The 21,933-nt window shown below is 41.9% G+C and overlaps 1 protein-coding gene across 1 annotated transcript in view; it reads left to right on the plus strand.

The window, feature by feature from the left end:
* The window catches only part of LOC128693156 (extracellular matrix organizing protein FRAS1-like), a 252,677-nt gene that overhangs the window by 222,131 nt on the left and 8,613 nt on the right, over nt 1–21,933 (plus strand). Inside the window, exons 41-44 of the mRNA XM_070089393.1 lie at nt 578–775; nt 2,324–2,596; nt 14,452–14,585; nt 18,619–18,721. Of these exons, the coding sequence (XP_069945494.1) occupies nt 578–775; nt 2,324–2,596; nt 14,452–14,585; nt 18,619–18,721 (708 nt within the window). The remainder of the gene's footprint in view (nt 1–577; nt 776–2,323; nt 2,597–14,451; nt 14,586–18,618; nt 18,722–21,933) is intronic.

Consider the following 21,933-nt stretch of genomic DNA (forward strand, 5'->3'; position numbering starts at 1 on the left):
AATCATCCACAATAATGTGATAGGAATAAGTCTCACACAACTGCATTTATGTGATTTTCTGGCATTAACATTTTGTTTATATGGCAAAAGATCAAAGGGTAACAATAATTTTTTTTTTAGGCTTTTATTATTTTATATCAATTATTGGACCTGCTTTTCATTTAGCCCATTTTAATTACTTTGCATTTTTTTTTAATCGGCCGTCTCCCATCAAGGCAGGGTGGGAGACAGCCAGCAACATCATTCACGTATAATCACTGTCTTAGCAGAGGCGCCAAGGTACAACAATTCAGATGTCACTCAGAACAGCATTTATCTACATTAAATTCCATTACATTTGCTCCATGTAGTTTAGCGCTTCTTTTTGATTACAATAATAATAATTGCTCCATGTATTTAAATAATCTTGTAAACTTTTACAGTTGCATGTATTTTGATTTCATACTTTGCTTATGATTGGTGCACATCTCCTAACACTGTATACTCAGCCTACTGAACATGTGATGCACATGTTTTCTCCCTGCACTCTGGACATAAAGTAGCTGCATATAAAAACTTAACCTGTTTCTACCTTCAGATAACAAGAATATCCATTGATGAATCTGGTAGGTTGGTAATTGACTTGAAGACCATGGCAAAGTTCCGTGGTCAGTTTGTATTACATCATCCACATCTGGAGGACTATTCATCCCATCTCAAGGCTCCAGAAGAATTAGATATTCAATTCTCTCTTGAGCTTTTATGGACAGCTGCTACTTGGGATGGCCCAGAACAGGTAATTATTGTGTTAATATAAATGTTAATTTTCGAGGAAAGGAAGCCTGTGGCTTTGTTTGCTACAGTGAAAAAGAGGCTAGAGACAGTGGAGATATCATGTTTGAAAGCAGTGTGTGGTGTGAATGTCATGTGGAGAATTTATAGTGTAGAAATCAAAAGGCATTGTGAGGGGTGACCAAGGGTATGATTCAGAGATGAGATGATTTGGGCATGTAGAGAGGATGGACAGGGATAGGTTGATGAAGGTGTATAAATCAGGTAGAAGGGCTCTTCCCAGGAATGGTTGGAGAGGTGGGTACAAGAGGTTTATGTGTTAGGGTCTTGAGCATCCAGCAGGCTTGTGCAAGCATGTTAGATGGGAGTAAATAGAGACCAAGTGGTCTTTAATGAATGTACTACTGTAGTGTGAACAGGATAAATTTTATGAAGGGATTCAAGGCAACGAGTTTGACAGATCTGAGTCCTTGTAGATCAATGGTTCAGAGAACCGACATGTTGATAAATTAGACACATGTGCAACTCTTTGGTATCTTTATTGAGGAAACGTTTCGCCACACAGTAGCTTCATCAGACCATACAAAGGAGAAACTTGAAGAACAGGAGGAAAATGAGGTAATCAGTCCCTCAGCCTTGAGTCCTCATGGTGGGAAGGGCAGTAGTGCCCACACTCTGAAGGAGGGGTGGGGATGTTGCAGTCAGAGGGTAATCTAATCATGATAGCAGCACACTTGTAGAAAGATGGTGATTGAGTGAATGTAAGTATTTTCTTTTAAGGGGTCACCTTGCCTTGGCAAGAGATAGCCGTTGATTAAAAAAACAAAAAACAAAAAAAAAAAAAAAAAAAATTTCCAAGCACACTGTGAACTGAAGTACTGTACAGTGTTGGCATCAACAGCTTTGGGAAGTAAATTTGTACATTATTATTACAAAGGATGTACCAAAGTATTGCTGTCAGTGGGTAGCAGTTATGAAGGAATTGGTACCAGCCTAACATTGAAGATTAGTATTGGCAAAAATTTTGGTATCATCCTATCACTTAATCACAGAGAATGGAAAGGAGAAGTAATCAGGTTTGATCCAAGGAAAAGGTAGTGTAGCTCCAGTTCCAGACTATCGCCAGTGATCCTTAAATGACACAGTATCAATTACACACTGATGAAAACAGGTAATTAATATTTGTACTTGAAATTATGTATCTAATAGCAATTCATATAGTAGTGTCATTGAATGTTCAATATCTTAAGTGTTTACAAATTATCTTCATTGTTACTTGTTTGAAGAATTGCCAGCTCTGTAACCCTCGATCTCTCATTATATTTGCGATGTTTTAATACTACGATGATTATCATTACCCAGCATTTAACTTTTTCCAGTGATACGTAATGTATTTAAAGTGCAGGTCTACAATATTGCATCTATATTTTTTTTAATTTACTGTATATGAAAAATACGTAATCATCCTAAGGACATTATATATTTGTATTAAAAAATTAAGGAATTTATGCAAGAAATAACAATATTTTTAAAATCTTTAATATTTTATTAGGTATGGAGAGCCACTAGCAATTATAACCTCAAGGACTATACTGGAGAGTACATCTTTGAGCTGATCCCTTGCACTGTGGCTCCAACCCAAGCTTACACTGTGGCTGATCCACTTCCATGCACACCTCATCCCCCAACAACTTTTCCATTGCCTATTGCTATTCAACAAACACATCGTCCTGTTCCTCTTGTCTACACCCTCAACACAGACTTCCAGCTCCTAAACAGTCCAACTATGTTCCTCATGGATCCAAGAATGGTTGATAACTTGCAGGTAGGAACCGTTTATACATTAATAATGTACTTCTAAATGCTTTCTTTCTTTGCAGACTAATTTTTATATGTTCAGGTAGGTGATACATGCAGTTTTTACTTAGTCCTATGAACATTGTGTATACTTTGACAAGTTTAATTTTTTGTATATATAAGCATGCATTTAAAGGAAATTTCATATCTTCAAAGGTATTTCATGTTCATAGTTAAATGTCACACATGCAAATAAGTTTTTGTAAAAATTCTTCTAAAACAAACTTTTAGATTATCTGAAATTTTAGAATACTTGCATGATTCAAACTCGGGTCTTAAGAGTTTCCATTTTGAAACAGTAATGTAAAACGCTTAGTTGTAAATGTGTACCTTGGAGTACTTAGTACTGGTTGAAGCATACTCCCATAAGAATTTTTTGTATTCCAAATCAAGAGGGTCAGACAGAGATGCTACAAACAGATGGAAATATAAAAATGGAAGGATTGGCAGAGAACATGCATAATTCCTTGATTGTTATTATAATCAAAAAGAAGTGCTAAGCCACAAGGGCTATACAGCCATAATTCCTTGAAATATGGGAAAAGGAGGGGCAAGAGAAAAATGTAAAAATTATAGGGAAATAAGCCTGTTGACTGTACCTATCCTGTTTGCAGATGACACAAATTTTGTCATTTCCCACCCAAATCCAATTTCTCTCAATAACACTGTTAATGAGGAGCTCATAAAGATATCTACCTGGATGACTACTGGCAAACTCACTTTTTAACAATTTATAAGACCTTGTACATGATGTCTGGCAAAAGAGCATCAAATTTCCAAGTCAATGTTATGAGTAACTGTTCTCCCATTGCAAGACAAAATGGAGGAAAATTCTTAGGAACTCAATATTCATCATACACACACATTCAGCACATAAGTAAGGTATCCAAGTCAGTTGACGTCCTCTCCAAGATGCATTACTGTGTACTCTAATCTAACCCTACCTCACCTATGCTATTTATGCCTGGGGATCCACTACAGGAAATCACCTAAAGCAAATAATAACTCAACAAAATGCGGCAGTATGAATGTTCACCCACTCTACTGCCAGACTACACACTCCTCACTATTCAGAAATTTAAATTTACTAAATATACATAAAATTCACTTATGCTACTCTGCATACTACATATACAGGACAATCAATTTAACCCATAAACGGTCCAAACGTATATACAGTGGACCCCCGCTTAACAATCACCTCCCAATGTGACCAATTATGTAAGTGTATTTATGTAAGTGCGTTTGTACATGTATGTTTGGGGGTCTGAAATGGACTAATCTACTTCACAATATTCCTTATGGGAACAAATTCGGTCAGTACTGGCACCTGAACATACTTCTGGAATGAAAAAATATCATTAACCGGGGGTTCACTGTATACGTTTTTTCAACATTTGAAAGTATGTAAAACAAGTAGATCTTTTTTTCTTTTTTTTTACATTTGAAAATATGTAAAAAAAAACATAGATCTACTTTTGGAGCACTACACATGTGAACATAGATCTGCCTGGACTGTTTACGGGTTAAATATTAATCCTGCCCTGAAACTCTTCCTTTATAACAGTTGCAGGTTTAGCACTAGCTCTGATTATAATAATAATAATCTTTGATAGCTGTAACAGAACTCATAGGCATAACACAAGACACAAAAATCTCTATGATATTCCTCATGTCTGACTGAACCTGTGAGAAAACTCAGTGTACATAAAGGGCCCTAGAATCTGGAGCTCTTTACCTGAAAATTTCAGAGGTTCCTTATTTGCCAACCACTTCAGAACTACTGTTAAAAAGCACCTCCTTACCATAATGTGATACTGAAACCCTGTCTGTCATCCAATGTCCCTATTTTTATTCCATCTTTCCTTCAACTCTCATATTAATAGATAGGCATATACAATCTCTACATACTTTTGTCCTCTTCAAGGGGGGCTCCTTGGCATGGTGAAGAGGCTCTTGGTCTGAGGAATTAGACCTGTCGGTCTCCTTCCTCAGACCGAACCTAATTACCCCCCAATCCCCCCTTCCCTATCCCATCCTCCCCTTTTCCCTTTCCTCCTCCCCCTCCCCACCCCTCCCTTTTGCCCTTCCTCTTTTTGGCCTTTGGGATTTTTCCCACAGGCGCGCTAGTTCCTAGGTAGGGGAAAGGGTACCGGGGTCCATCCCATTCCGTTGAGGTTCTTGGCGGTGGCGTAGTTTGCCATGGAATCTGGATCGCCTGGGGATGTCACAATCCCTCTCTGGTATTCCGGAGCGTGGCTTTGGGTGTCTTTCGGGCGACGGGTGTATCTCTGGAAGCCACCTTTCGGATTCCGGGGGTGGTGGCCGAAGGAGGTATGCTTTGTGGCGGATATCCGGCTGCCCTCTCTTTTGTCCACCGAGGTAGCTCGGCAGATGTGAGGTTGCTATCCCAGATTGCTGGTTTACTGGCATGATGGGTAGGGTATGGCATGGGTTCCATGCTGCATCTACGCTACTTACGGTGCTGAGGTCCTCTTGGGCACGGAGGGAGATTTCTGACCCTTTCATTCCTCCTAGGAACTATCCTTCCCCGGTCCCCCCCCCCCTTTTTTTTTATTCTTTTTTTATTTTTATTTTATTTTCTTCTTTTTTTTTTTTTCTTAAAAACAAAAGAAAGAAGTAACCTAACCATGGAGAACTCAATCCATGAACCTGGTACCCCCGGGCCCCTTCTTGATACCGCACCCCGTTCTGACCCCACCTCGTCTTTGAACCACTCTTCGGACACTCCTCATGCCTCTGTACCTCTTGCCGGTGCTGTTTCTTCGCCCGCTTCAGGTACTGAGGTCTCGACTGACTCCTTTGATTTATCTGACCTCTGCTCTCCTTTGACTATGCTTCCGGCCTCTCCCTCTACGGTGCGGCAATTTTCAAATCGCCGGCCTGTCCCACGCCTAAATGCCAACGACAATTACCTGCTGATGATACTTCTCCACCTTCTCGTTCTTCTCAGAAAAGATCGACACGTCCTGCACTCCCTTTCCACGCTCAGTTTCAGACTGCACAATGGACTAAATTCTTCACTTTACGACCGACTTCCTCTACCGCATATCTTTCCGACCACAGTATTGGCAAGGCACTCCTACGCCATGTTGGTAAAGATATTTCTTTTCATGCTCTTAAGAGCGGTACTCGCATCATCACTGTACAGAATGCTACCCAAGCTCATGATCTTTCTCTTCTTTCCCATATAGATACTGTTCCTGTCACTATTGAAAAACATCATTCCCTCAATTCTTGTAGTGGTACCGTCATTCTGCCCCATACAATAGTTCAACAAAATTTCCAGACATGTGGCAATGACATTCTTGAACAGCTGGAACTCCAAGATCTCCCAATCCTCAAGGTAGACACTTATGTTCTTCCTGCCCGCGGGCGGAGACGATACCCTAGCAATGTGGCTCGTTTAACTTTTGACAGCCGTGAACTCCCATCCTCAGTTTATGTAGCAGGACATCGGTTACAAGTTCGAAAGGTGATCCCTACACCGCAACAATGTAGAAATTGCTGGCGATTTGGCCATCCAGCGAAATATTGCAGATCTATCGCCGAATGCCCAGTCTGTGGTGCCAATGACCATTCTAATACGTCTTGCAATCGACCTCCCTCTTGCCTTAACCCTTTGAGGGTTTCGGACATACTAGTACGGCTTACGACCCAGGGTTTTTGACATACTAGTACGCCTAAATTCTAGCGCCCTCAAATTTAGTGGGAGAAAGCTGGTAGGCCTTCATATGAAAGAATGGGTCTATGTGGTCAGTGTGCACAGTCTAAAAAAAATCCTGCAGCACACAGTGCATAATGAGAAAAAAAAAACTTTGACCATTTTTTTGGAATAAAACAGCGACTTTGCACTGTATTTTCGTATGGTATTTATTGTTGTATTCTAGTTTTCTTGGTCTCATTTTATAGAATGGAAGACATATTACAGAAATTGAGATGATTTTGACTGGTTTTACAATGAAAGGTACCTTGAAATTGAGCTCAAAGTAGCAGAAATGTTCGATTTTTACCAAATTTCAAAAGTAAACAAATCGTGCCAAGCGTGCAATACACGTCAACTGGTGAGTCTAATATTCTTTCACAAGTGCGCCAATAATATTTATACCATTTTTTACACTAATGCAGTAGTCTGCATAACAGTAAATCTTATATTTTTTCTGAGAATAAAAATTCAAAGCGGAAAGCAAAAGAATATAAGAGGGGCCTTGAGACGTGACTAATGACCAGAGGATATGTCATTTTAGTGCCAGGAATGTCTTTCTTGTTTATTCTGGACCCTATTCTGAAATTGGCATCTTTTGAAATTTGTGTGAAATTGGCAAAATTGCTAAATTCTGACCACTGTACCGGATAGTTGAATTTCATAAATGGGTGGTTTCTTGCACCCATTCGATAGACAAAATGGAGTTCTAGCGAAATATTCATGTTTTTTGTCGACTAGTACAGTGGAATTGGCCGAAAATGGGGCTCAAAGTGGGCAAAATCGCCGATGCGTAAACATCGCCGAGACCGCTAACTTTGCGAGAGCATAATTCCGTAAGTTTTCCATCAAATTTCAAACTTTTGGTGTCTTTATGATCGGGAAAAGATTCTCTATCTTTTCATAAGAGAAAATATTTTTTTTTTTTTTAAATTTGGCCGACCGGGCCTGTCGACCCTCAAAGGCTTAATTGTCATGAGGCTCACCCTTCGTACTCTCGCCGTTGTCAAGTCTACTTAAACGAGCGGGAAATCCATTACCTCAAAGAGGCAGAAGGTCTCCCTTATGCCATGGCAGTTTCTCATCTCCGCCTCCAAGGGAGACTACCTCGTGTTTCTTATTCCCGTGTTTCAAAACGTCCCCCCACTTCTGGTATCCCATCTTCTGCACCCACCTCTGTGGTTACCTCTCCCATAGTCACTCCTGTAGCTAATTCTTTTGCTGTCCTCGGCTCAGACGTCCCTACTTCAGCGTCTCAGTCTGATCTTGCTTCTTCGTGTTCTCTCTCACAAGCCTCAGTAGCGACGAGATCTCGTATGACACCTCCCAATCGTCCCTCTACTTCTCAAAAGTCAAAAACAGGTCCGTTAACACCTCCTACCCATCTTCCACCTCCTCATTTTCCCTTCCCTGTCTCTGTACCTGGTTCTCTCCCTCTCACTGGCTCTGTTACAAGTGTAGAGGTTCACCCTCCTCCTCGTACTGTACCTTCCTCCCCTGTTCCCTCCCAAGTTTCTTCCTCTTCTGCCACCTCCCAGGTTTCTGCCTCTTCTGTCCCCTTCCACGCTTCTCCAGTTCCCTCCACCCTTTCGCCCTCCCCTACCTTGGTACAGTCCATTACAGTTCCAATCTTTACTCATCCTCCCCCTACCATTTCCAATATTGTCTCCCATACGACGTCTCTGAATTCTGAAACACTTGAAGCAATCTCTGAATATATTGCAGAGACCAAACCATCAATGGACACTGATCCACCCTCCGCTCCTCTCTCCTCTACTCCATCTGCGCAACTCCTTTCTTCACAGCGCACCGTTCCTTCGCTGCTTGAACGTTTTCCACTGCCTCCGCATGTGGACTTTTCTAACCCCTCTAGTCCGTAGGAACCCTTACCTGCGGATTTCAGGTATCTTTATCATTGCCAATCATGGCCTATTTACAGTGGAATATACGCGGCCTCAGGGGTAATCGGAGTGAGCTTCAGATGTTACTCTCCCAGTTTTCCCCTGTTGGTGTTTGCTTACAGGAACCAAAATTACACTCTGCTGTTATCTCTCCCATCTCAGGCTATAATTTATTGTATTCTTCAGATCCTTTTCCTGATGGGACCTTTAATGAAAGTGCCCTTCTTCTACGCACTGATATTCCATACCATCAGCTATTTGTCCGTACTTCGCTGCATTACACAGCAGCCCGTATCCACTTGCATAGGTGGTATACGCTCTGTTCTTTATATCTCTCTCCTTCTCGGGCATTATCTATTCTGGATATTGCCTTTCTTGTTTCGTCATTACCACCACCGATTCTATTACTTGGTGATTTTAATGCCCACCATTTCCTCTGGGGGGTCTCACTGTGATTCCCGTGGCATTCAGTTAGAGGCTTTTCTTGCCACCCACCCCCTCCATGTTTTAAATACAGGTACTCACACCCATTTTGATCCTCGGACTCACACTCTCTCTTGCATCGATCTCTCAATCTGCTCTTCCTCCGCCGCATTAGACTTCACTTATTCTGTTCTTCCGGACTTACATGACAGCGATCATTTCCCAATCATTCTTACTTCCCCTTCATATTCACCACCTCTTCGCATCCCACGCTGGCAATTTGATCAGGCAAATTGGAACCTTTACTCACACCTAACTGTTTTTAGAGAGGTTCCTTCTTCGTCCTCCATCGATGAGCTTTTACACCTCTTCTCGTCCTCCGTTTTAACCGCAGCTTCTCATTCTATACCCCAAACTTCAGGCAGGCATTCTCAGAAATGCATGCCTTGGTGGTCTCCTGCTTGTGCTTGTGCAGTACGTTTGAAACACGCTGCATGGGGCAGGTACCGGTACAACAGAACCACAGAGAGACTTCTTGATTTTAAGCAGAAGCGTGCGATCACTCGCCGTGTCATCCGTGACGCTAAACGCATTTGCTGGCAAGATTATGTCTCCACCATCACCTCTGCTTCCTCTATGAGTGCAGTCTGGAAAAATGTACGAAAATTGAGTGTTAAATATTCTCCTGACCCGGCTCCTGTTCTGCGGGTTGCCGGTGTTGATATAGCAAACCCACTAGATGTTGCCAATGAAATTGGCAATCATCTGGTCTGTATTTCTCAGGGACTCCATCTATGCCCCTCATTTCTTTCCTCAAAGTCTGCCAGAGAGTTAGCACCCTTGGACTTTTCTTCTCTCAGAGAAGAACAGTATAATGTGTCTTTTACACTTCAAGAACTGGAGGCAACACTCTCAGCTTGCCGATCACCGGCAGCTGGGCCCGACGACATTCATATTCGTATGCTACAACATTTACATCAGTCAGCCCTTGTAGTCCTCTTACACCTCTTCAATCTTATTTGGGCACAAGGAGTTCTTCCCCAGCTGTGGAAATCTGCCATTGTTCTCCCTTTCCGCAAACCGGGTACTACAGGACATGATGCCTCCCACTATCGCCCCATCGCTCTTACTAGTGCAGTTTGCAAAGTGATGGAACGTCTCATAAATCGACGTTTAATGTGGTATTTAGAGACACACAACAGTCTCTCCGCTAGTCAATATGGCTTTCGTAAGGGTCGTTCTACCATAGACCCCTTACTACGCTTGGATACGTATGTTCGTAATGCCTTTGCGAATAATCACTCAGTTATTGCCATATTTTTTGACCTTGAGAAGGCATATGACACAACTTGGAGGTATAATATTTTGGCCCAGGCCCATTCCTTAGGCCTCCGAGGCAATCTACCATCCTTCCTTAAGAACTTTTTAACTGACAGACATTTCCGTGTTCGTGTCAATAATGTTCTTTCCACGGACTTCGTCCAAGCTGAAGGTGTCCCTCAGGGATGTGTTCTAAGCACAACACTTTTTCTCCTTGCTATAAATGATTTGGCCTCTGTTCTTCCACCCAGTATTTGGTCATCACTCTATGTTGATGACTTCGCTATTGCTTGTGCAGGCGCTGACTGTCACCTTATTGCAGTTTCTCTCCAGCATGCGGTCGACCGTGTTTCCACTTGGGCCACCACACATGGGTTTAAATGTCAACGTCGAGAGGGTTTGCTACATCAACACCAGCGACCCGTAGAACAGGAGCCGGGTCAGGAGAGTATTTACCACTCAATTTCCTCACTTTTTTCCAGACTGCACTCACAGAAGAAGCAGAGGTGATGGTGGAAACAGTCTCGCCAACAAGTGCGTTTAGCTTCACGGATGACACGGCGAGCAATTGCACGCTTCTGCTTAAAATCAAGAAGTCTCTCAGCGGTTCTATTGTACCGGTACCAGCCCCATGCAGCACGTTTCAAACGTACTGCACGAGCACAAGCAGGAGACCACCAAGGCACGCACTTCTGAGAATGCCTGCCTGAGGTTTGGGGTATAGAATGAGAAGCTGCGGTATAAACTGGCGTCGAGAAGATGTGTAGGAGCTCATCAATGGAGGATGAAGAAGGAACCTCACTAAAGGCAGTGAGGTGTGAGTAAAGATGCCAATTTGCCCGATCAAATTGCCTGCGAGGGCTACGGAAAGGTGGTGAATAGGAAGGAGAAGTAAGAATGATCGGAAAATGATCGCTGTCATGTAAGTCTGGTAGAACAGACCAGGTGAAGTCTAGTGCAGTGGAGGAAGAGCAGACTGATAGATCGATGCAAGAGAGAGTATGAGTACGAGGATCAAAATGGGTGGGAGTACCCGTATTTAAAACATGGAGGGGGTGAGAGGCGAGAAAAGCCTCCAACTGGATGCCACGTGAGTCACAATGAGACCCCCCCCAGAGGAAATGGTGGGCATTAAAATCACCAAGTAACAGAAGTGGTGGCGGTAAGGATGAAACAAGAAAGGCAAAGTCTGGGATAGAAAATGCCCGAGAAGGAGAGAGATATAAAGAACTTATTGTAAACCACTTATTCAAGTGGATACGGGCTGCAGTGTAATGCAGCGAGGTATGGACAAATAGTTGACAGTACGGAATATCATTGCGTAGAAGAAGGGCACTTTCATTAAAGGTCCCATCTGAGAAAGGATCCGAAGAATACAATAAATTATAGCCTAAGATAGGTTGGAAAACAGCCGAGTGTAATTTTGGTTCTTGTAAGCAAGCACCAACAGGGGAAAACCTGGAAAGCAACATCTGAAGCTCACCCCGATTACCCCTGAGGCCGCGGATATTCCACTGTAAATAGGCCACGATTGGCGATGAAGAAAATACCAGGAATCTGTAGGTAAAGGCACCTACGGACTAGAGGGGTTAGAAAAGTCAACGTGTGGTGGCATTGGAAGACGTTCAAGTAGCGAAGGAACGGAGCGTTGCGAAGAATGGGGTTGTGAAGATGGAGGAGAGGGAAGAGAAGGAACAGGAAGTGAATCAGTGTCCATTGAAGGTTTAGTCTCTGCAATATATTCTGAAATGGCTTCAAGTGTTTCTGAATTCAAAGATGAATGGGAGACCATATGATGATAGGAGGAGGAGGGTGAGTAAAGATTGGGACAGTAATGGACTGTACCAAAGTAGAGGGGGACGAAAGAGTGTAAGGGACTGGAGATGAAGTGTGGGGGGGGACAGAAGAGGCAGAAACCTGGGAGATGGCAGAAGAGGGAGAAACTTGGGAGGGGACGGGGGTGGAAGGCATAGTACGAGGAGGAGGGTGAATCTCCACACTTGTAATAGAGCCAGAGAGAGGGGAAGAACTAGGTACAGAGACTGGAAAGGTAAAGTGTGGAGGTGGAAGAAGGGAAGGAAGGGGCAAAGAAGATTTGAGCAATGTGGATTTTTTGGACTTCTGAGTAGAGGGGCGATTGGTATTAGGTGTCGTACGAGGTCTTGTCGATACTGGGGCTTGTGAGGAAGGACGCGAAAATGTGAGAACAGACTGAGTTGTAGTCGGGATGTCAGAGCCAAGGACAGCAAAAGGATTAGATGCCGTAGTGGCTATGGGAGGGGTAACAACAGAGGAGGCTGCAGAAGATGGGACCCCAGAAGTGGAGGGATGTTTGGAAACACGAGAATAAGAAACACGGGGTAGTCTCCCTTGGAGGCGGAGATGAGTAACTGCCATAGCATAAGGGAGACCTTCTGCCTCATTGAGGCAACGGATTTCACGTTCATTTAAGTAGACCTGGGAACGGCGGGAGTACGAAGGGTGAGCTTCATTACAATTAAGGCAAGATGGAGGTTGACTGCAAGATGTATTAGAATGGTCGTCGGCACCACAGACTGGGCATTCGGCCATAGATCTGCAATATTTCGCTGGGTGACCAAAACGCCAGCAATTTCTACATTGTTGCGGTGTAGGTATCACCTTTCGAACTTGTAACCGATGTCCCGCGACATATACAGAGGACGGGAGTTCTCGGCTGTCAAAAGTTAAACGAGCCACATTGCAAGGGTAACGTCTCCGCCCCCGGGCAGGAAGGACATAAGTGTCTACTTTGAGGATTGGGAGATCCTGGAGTTCCAGCTGTTCAAAAATGTCATTGCCACATGACTGGAAATTCTGTTGGACTATGGTATGGGGCAGAATGACAGTACCACTACAAGAATTGAGAGAAAGATGTTTTTCAATAGTGATAGGAGTAGTATCGATATTCGAATGGAGAGAAAGATCATGAGCTTGGGTAGCATTCTGGACAGTGACGATGCGCGTACCGCTCTTGAGAGCATGAAATGAAATATCTCTGCCAACATGACGCAGGAGCACTTTGCCAATACTATGGTCAGAAAGGTAGGCAGAAGAAGAAGTCGGTCTTAAAGTAAAGAATTTAGTCCATTGTGTGGTCCGAAACTGAGCGTGGAGAGGGAGTGCTTGACGTGTAGGTCTTTTCCAAGTAGAATGGGAAGGTAACGAAGGAGCATCATCAGGAGATTGACGTTGGCATTTATGGGCGGGCGATTCGAAAATTGCCGTACCGTAGAGGGAGAAGCCGGAAGCATAGTCAAAGGAGAGCGGAGTTCAGACAAATCGAAGGAGTCAGTCGAAGCCCCGGTACCTGAAGCGGGTGAGGAAACAGCACCAGCAAGAGGTACAGGGGCATCAGGAGTGTCCGAAGAGTGGTCTAAACACAAGGCAGGGTCAGAATGGGGTGCGGTATCAAGAAGGGGCCTGGGGGTAGTGGGTTCATGGACTAGGGCTGCCATGGTTAGGTTACTCCTTTGCTTTTTGTTTTTAAGAAAAAAAAAGAAGAAAAGAAAAGAAAAAGAAAAAAAAAGAATAAAAAAAGGGGGGAGCGGGGAGGAATAGTTCCCAGGAGGAATGAAAGGGCCGGAAATCTCCCTCCGCGCCCAAGAGGACCTCAACACCGCTAGTAGCGCAGATGTAGCATGGAACCCGTGCCATACCCTACCCTTCATGCCAGTAAACCAGCAATCCGGGATAGCAACCTCACATCTGCCGAGCTACCTCGGTGGACAAAAGAGAGGGCGGCCGGATATCCGCCACAAAGCATACCTCCTTCGGCCACCACCCCTGGAATCCGAAAGGTGGCTTCCAGAGATACACCCGTCGCCCGAAAGACACCCAAAGCTACTCCGGGATACCGGAGAGGGATCGGGACATCCCCAAGCAATCCAGATTCCACGGCAAACTATGCCACCGCCAAGAACCTCAACGGAATGGGATGGACCCCGGTGTCCTTTCCCCTACCTAGGAACTAGCGCGCCTGCGGGAGAAATCCCAAAGGCCAAAAAGAGGAAGGGCAAAAGGGAGGGGTGAGGAGGAGGAGGAGGAATGGAAAAAGGGGAGAATGGGGGGTAATTAGGTTCGGTCTGAGGAAGAAGACCGACAGGGCTAATTCCTCAGACCAAGAGCCTATTCACCACGCCAAGGAGCCCCCCTTGAAGAGGCCCTTGCACTCAAAACTTCCTCCCTGAACCCTTTCCTAGGATGACCCCTACCCCACCTTCTCTCTCTTACAGATTTATACACCCTCCAAGTCACCCAGGTTATTTTATTCCATCTTCTCTTATTGTCCAAACCACCTGAATAACCCTTCTTCAGCCCTCCTAATCTTCAAGCTACAAATTCTCTGAATAATATTCACACCACACATGCCATCTCCACTGCCTCCAGCCATTTTACTAAACTCATTAAATGCATTAATTCTTTTTGTTTATGCAGGAAATAGACTACAAGGGGAGCTATGGACCAGGTCAAACAATCTATGGCAGAGTATTGTGGCACCCAAGTCAAGACCTTCATTCTGCCTACCAGTTGTACATCCAGCGTGTTTTCCTCTGCACCGGTGCTGAAGGGTTGTTATTTTCTTCTTTGTATTTCTCTGGAAGATAATTTTTGTTTATTTTTAATAAAAATAAGTAGACATTTTTATTATTAATATATTCATGGGGAAGCACTAAAGGGGTCATTATTATTTTATTCATAGGGAAAGTTGCTAAATCAAGGGTTCTTCACTACCATTATTGCTTTCACTTACACAGCCCATGACTGAGACTTTCTCTTCAATGTTTAAAGTATAAAAGTGCAGGTGCTGTAGACCCCCATGGGTTTTGTGCTTCCCAATAAATATAATACTGTAATAAATGCAGTGATGTTGCTATGCCTGTAGCTTGTGTAGGATCTTCCCATTCTGTCTTGAGTAGTTTTCTAAATAAAATGCTGTTGTTGCTTCAGCAGGTAGACTACTACATATATTTACTGTAACCTCAATTTAACGGGCTAACAAAGAGAGGATGTCCTGAAATGCCATTTTCCATATCATCGTAATGAACAATTCTGGAATGAACAGACTTGTCAGTTAAATTTGAAATCAATTTACCTAGTGGACTGCAACAATGATGGACAGTTCTGGATTTAAGACACTTTATTGGGACATACTAATTTTTTCGTTATTATAATTATAATCATGGGGCAGTGCTAAACCCATAGGATTATACAGCGCCTGTGGGGAAGATGGAAGGTATTCAGATTCAATTCAGGGAACCGGAGTGTAGATCCAATTTCCTAGATCAAGAGCCCCTCACCATTGTCAAGAAACCTCCCTTGAGGGGTAATTTTTTCATTAACCCTTTAACTGTGGTATACCCATAAGACATTACTAAAGTAACCTTCAGACTACATAACAAGACAGCAGTTAACAACTTTATAGCAGCTATGAATAACATCGATTGGCAAAATGAGCTCGAAACATACACAGATATGAATGAATGTATAAATAATTTTCTAAAAAAAAGCCCAATGCCTCTATAACAGACATTGCCCCAGAAAAACTAAACAGATCACAGCAAAGAGACTGAATAATCCCTGGCTAACACCAAGCATCCTCAAATCCATTAACACAAAGCACAAGTATGAAAAACAGTATAGAATGGGTCAAACAACTAGAGAACAGTCGAAAAGTTACTCGTCAGCACTTACCAGCCTGATAAGAAGGTCAAAAAAATTGTATTATGAAAATAGACTACATAACATCAAAGGTGATATGAAAAAAACCTGGCAAACTCTATCTGAAATTCTTGGAACTAAAAAGTTATCCAAAAACAAAACAATCAAACTAACAAAATCAGATGAACCCCTACTCACTCGAACTGAAACAGCAAACAGACAATGTTTTCTTCTCCACCATAGGAAAAAAATCTAGCAAACAAAATACCAAGCACAAACACCCGTCCATCAGACTACCTCATAGGTACCTAACCAAATACACTATTCCTAGCCCCAACCAACCCCATTGAAGTTACACTCATCATAAACACCCTTAAAAACAAGGCAGGAGACATAAACAACTTGCCTGCTTTTATGTACAAAAAAGCTTCTCAAGTATTGTCACCAATTATTGCAACGCTCTTTAACAAATCCATTGAATCATCTACCTTCCCAACAATCCTCAAAATAGCGAGGGTCACTCCGATCCATAAAGGAGGTGACCAAGCTGACTTGAATAATAACTGTAGACCAATATCTAACTTACCACTGCTCTCTAAAATCTTTGAAAAATTAATTCATAGACGGATCTATTCCTACCTCGTTTCACACAACATATTAAACCCTTGTCAGTTTGGATTCAGGAATAATAAAAGCACAAATGATGCTATCATACACATGCTAGAACTAATATATACCGCACTTGAAAAGAAAGAAGTCCCGCTGGGCATTTTCATTGATTTACGTAAAACTTTCGATACAGTCGACCATGAACTGCTGTATTCCAAATTAATGCACTATGGTATCAGAGGCCACTCCCTCAACTACCTAAAATCATACCTTAGTAACAGAACTCAATATGTATATGCAAATGATGCAAACTCTTCCACCCAACCAATCACAGTAGGAGTCCCACAAGGAAGCGTCCTTGGACCACTCCTCTTTCTCATCTACATCAATGATCTACCGAATGCATCACAGCTTACTCAAACCCATATTATTTGCAGATGACACAACTTATGTCTTTTCCCACCCAAACACAGTCATACTAGCAAACACAGTCAATGTTGAATTACAAAAAATATCTGCCTGGATGATGACTAACAAACTTACCCTGAACACTGATAAAACCTATTTCATTCAGTTTGGAAACAAAGCTGCAAATGATCCAATTAACATAACGCTAAATGGATCACCAGTCACAAGACTTGCAGAGGGAAAATTCCTAGGTATCCACCTTGACAGTAGCCTTAAGTTCTGGACACACACATACAACAAATCATCAAGAAAATCTCCAAGACTGTAGGCATACTATCAAAGATAAGGTATTATGTTCCACAATCAGCTCTCCTGGCACTGTACCATTCACTCATATACCCTTATCTTACATATGGAATTTGTGCATGGGGATCAACAACATTGTGCCTATTCTTGTGCCTACTACATACACAGAACAATACACGCAAATCTAAACCCTCCACTCAAACTTCTCCTCACCAACCTAAACAGGACACACGACCACAACACAAGACACAGATCTCTTTTTGATATACCTCGTGTCCATATCACACTGTGTAAAAACTATGCACATAAAGGGCCCCAAAATATGGAATTCATTACCAGAAGTTATTAAAATAATCTAGTCAGAAAATCAGTTTAAGACTCTTCTCGAAAGCCACTTTGAACATGAAACAATCACTTTGAACCTTTTATCCATTGTTGACAGGAATATAATTGAATCATTGTTTTCACAAAAAGCATTTTCGAATATAAATATATCTTCGTCTTGTACAAATTTTGATTCATTTATAATTAATATTCTACTGTACAACTATGAAATAATTACTATCCTACTGTACAACTATGATATACTCCTTAGTGTTAAGTAGACTATAAGCCAATAATGTTAAGTTGGCCCATAATACCTAGGCATAATAGAGGCTCTCTTTGCATTGCAACCCACTATTGTAAATACAAAATCTCAATGTACTGTTTGCAAAGACATAAAATAAATAAAATAAAATAAATTAATAGACTTTATCCAGTGGGGTAAGGATACTGCTTCGAAGGTGAGCCTTAGGGTTTACTTTTATAAAAGCACAGAGCTGGATGCTAGTCCTGCCAGGCCAATGGCCAGATGAGAGTTTTCTGCGAGTATATTCATTTGCTAGGTTGTTTGGAATGTGAGTAAGGCAGGTACGTCTGGTGAAGTGAGTTCTAGATAGACCTAAGCTCTCACTAGATGGCAGCATTAGGCTTAGTGGCCATGGTGCAAAACAAAACCCGACAGTGGTTACAATTTCCTGTGTCTGTGTGTGTGTGTATGGCAAGATTATTAAAATATAAATTATTATTATTATTATCAAAAAGAAGTGCTAAACCACAAGGGCTATACAGTGCTAATTAAAATATAAAAAAAATTTTTCCTTACAGAATCCGAGAGAAAATATAAATCCTTTAACTAAATGACACTATCATTGTCCTGACTACCAAAATGAGGTTTCTAGTTCTCACAAGTGTTAGATTCTGAATTTCTGGTATGTATTTGTATACAATAAGTAATTTAGGTATTTTCTTGGTGGTTCACGTCTTTGACTATACTCACACCACACCTCCACTTTGTTAGAGTATATGCATTTTCTTAAATGCCATTACATTCAGTAATACATGTTTTCCCTCAAAAAAATTTGGTTCTTAATGCAAGCAGTTGACAACTGTCACCTGCAACAGTGCAACAAGCATTTTCAGCTCTTCTACAGATAATGTAAGTCTCATAATTTTTTAATACCAAAGTTAATTTAGTAAGTGTTGGCATGTACATCCCGAGAAAAACTTGTGTTCTTTATGTAGTAGAAGTAGGCATACTGTGACTTCCTGTCATAAATTACATTTATCATTTCTCAGGTACGTGCCAACGTATGATCCAACAGGAGAACTCTATGATGAAGGGCCTCAATATGGATGCATACAGCCTTCTAGCAAACTACGTCACAGATTTCTCATTCTGGTAATATTCCGATTGATATTCTACATATGGTACAAGGATTTCATTGCATCTTTGATATTTAGATACAGCAGGTGTCACTAGGGAACCATCCCCTGGAAATGTACCACTCCTTATCATTCACTGTGATAATCACCATTCTGGCACCTGTTACACTTACAGGCAAAGTTACAAATATCTGCAGCAAGTTATAAATATTTGCTTCTAATTTTATTACATTAATTTAATGCTTGTAATGGACAATTTAGTACAGTTTTATTTCTCACGTTGAGGGGAGGGCAAATGTGAGAGGGTGGGTAGGTGTGTGTGTGAGTGTACTGTAGTGTGTGAAGACAGATGAAGAGTATTGCACCTTGGCCAATTAAAGAACATGTTGTGAACAGCAACATCCCTCCTGGGTTCTCACACCCAACCACCTCCTTCCATCTGACCTCTCTGCTACCCAATCACTAACACAACATTAATTAATGATCTGATTAATGATCTGATATATCGGATCATTATTTAGTTGTAGCTACAGTTAGAGTAAGAGGTAGATGGGAAAAGAGGAAGGTGGCAACAACAAGTAAGAGGGAGGTGAAAGTGTATAAACTAAGGGAGGAGGAAGTTCGGGCGAGATATAAGCGACTATTGGCAGAAAGGTGGGCTAGTGCAAAGATGAGTAGTGGGGGGCTTGAAGAGGGTTGGAATAGTTTTAAAAATGCAGTATTAGAATGTGGGGCAGAAGTTTGTGGTTATAGGAGGGTGGGGGCAGGAGGAAAGAGGAGTGATTGGTGGAATGATGAAGTAAAGGGTGTGATAAAAGAGAAAAAGGTAGCTTACGAGAGGTTTTTACAAAGCAGAAGTGTTATAAGAAGAGCAGAGTATATGGAGAGTAAAAGAAAGGTGAAGAGAGTGGTGAGAGAGTGCAAAAGGAGAGCAGATGAAAGAGAGGGAGAGGCACTGTCAAGAAATTTTAATGAAAATAAGAAAAAATTTTGGAGTGAGTTAAACAAGTTAAGAAAGCCTAGGGAAAGTACGGATTTGTCAGTTAAAAACAGAGTAGGGGAGTTAGTAGATGGAGAGAGGGAGGTATTAGGTAGATGGCGAGAATATTTTGAGGAACTTTTAAATGTTGAGGAAGAAAGGGAGGCGGTAATTTCATGCACTGGCCAGGGAGGTATACCATCTTTTAGGAGTGAAGAAGAGCAGAATGTAAGTGTGGTGGAGGTACGTGAGGCATTACGTAGAATGAAAGGGGGTAAAGCAGCTGGAACTGATGGGATCATGACAGAAATGTTAAAAGCAGGGGGGGGGATATAGTGTTGGAGTGGTTGGTACTTTTGTTTAATAAATGTATGAAAGAGGGGAAGGTACCTAGGGATTGGCGGAGAGCATGTATAGTCCCTTTATATAAAGGGAAGGGGGACAAAAGAGATTGTAAAAATTATAGAGGAATAAGTTTACTGAGTATACCAGGAAAAGTATACGGTAGGGTTATAACTGAAAGAATTAGAGGTAAGACAGAATGTAGGATTGCGGATGAGCAAGGAGGCTTCAGAGTGGGTAGGGGATGTGTAGATCAAGTGTTTACATTGAAGCATATATGTGAACAGTATTTAGATAAAGGTAAGGAAGTTTTTATTGCATTTATGGATTTAGAAAAGGCATATGATAGAGTGGATAGAGGAGCAATGTGGCAGTTGTTGCAAGTATATGGAATAGGTGGTAAGTTACTAAATGCTGTAAAGAGCTTTTATGAGGATAGTGAGGCTCAGGTTAGGGTGTGTAGAAGAGAGGGAGAATACTTCCCGGTAAAAGTAGGTCTTAGACAGGGATGTGTAATGTCACCATGGTTGTTTAATATATTTATAGATGGGGTTGTAAAAGAAGTAAATGCTAGGGTGTTCGGGAGAGGGATGGGATTAAATTATGGGGAATCAAATTCAAAATGGGAATTGACACAGTTACTTTTTGCTGATGATACTGTGCTTATGGGAGATTCTAAAGAAAAATTGCAAAGGTTAGTGGATGAGTTTGAGAATGTGTGTAAAGGTAGAAAGTTGAAAGTGAACATAGAAAAGAGTAAGGTGATGAGGGTATCAAATGATTTAGATAAAGAAAAATTGGATATCAAATTGGGGAGGAGGAGTATGGAAGAAGTGAATGTTTTCAGATACTTGGGAGTTGACGTGTTAGCGGATGGATTTATGAAGGATGAGGTTAATCATAAAATTGATGAGGGAAAAAAGGTGAGTGGTGCGTTGAGGTATATGTGGAGTCAAAAAACGTTATCTATGGAGGCAAAGAAGGGAATGTATGAAAGTATAGTAGTACCAACACTCTTACATGGATGTGAAGCTTGGGTGGTAAATGCAGCAGCGAGGAGACGGTTGGAGGCAGTGGAGATGTCCTGTCTAAGAGCAATGTGTGGTGTAAATATTATGCAGAAAATTCGGAGTGTGGAAATTAGGAGAAGGTGTGAAGTTAATAAAAGCATTAGTCAGAGGGCAGAAGAGGGGTTGTTGAGGTGGTTTGGTCATTTAGAGAGAATGGATCAAAGTAGAATGACATGGAAAGCATATAAATCTATAGGGGAAGGAAAGAGGGGTAGAGGTCGTCCTCGAAAGGGTTGGAAAGAGGGAGTAAAGGAGGTTTTGTGGGCGAGGGGCTTGGATTTCCAGCAAGCGTGCATGAGCGTGTTAGATAGGAGTGAATGGAGACGAATGATACTTGGGACCTGACGATCTGTTGGAGTGTGAGCAGGGTAATATTTAGTGAAGGGATTCAGGGAAACCGGTTATTTTCATATAGTCAGACTTGAGTCCTGGAAATGGGAAGTACAATGCCTGCACTTTAAAGGAGGGGTTTGGGATGTTGGCAGTTTGGAGGGATATGTTGTGTATCTTTATATGTATATGCTTCTAAACTGTTGTATTCTGAGCGCCTCTGCAAAAGCAGTGATAATGTGTGAGTGTGGTGAAAGTGTTGAATGATGATGAAAGTATTTTCTTTTTGAGGATTTTCTTTCTTTTTTGGGTCACCCTGCCTCGGTGGGAGATGGCCGACTTGTTGGAGAAAAAAAAAAAAAAAAATACAGTACAGATCTTCAACAATCTGTACACAAAAAATGAGCTCTTTATACATGCAGGGAAGGAGGCAGGGAAGCAGTGAAAGCACATGGCCACCAGTTTGGCCTTCCTCTTTGACTCAGCCAACCCTCTCTCCTCTCCCAC

Source organism: Cherax quadricarinatus, chromosome 28 (genome assembly GCF_038502225.1).
Source record: "Cherax quadricarinatus isolate ZL_2023a chromosome 28, ASM3850222v1, whole genome shotgun sequence".
In the NCBI taxonomy this organism is placed as follows: Eukaryota; Metazoa; Arthropoda; class Malacostraca; order Decapoda; family Parastacidae; genus Cherax; species Cherax quadricarinatus.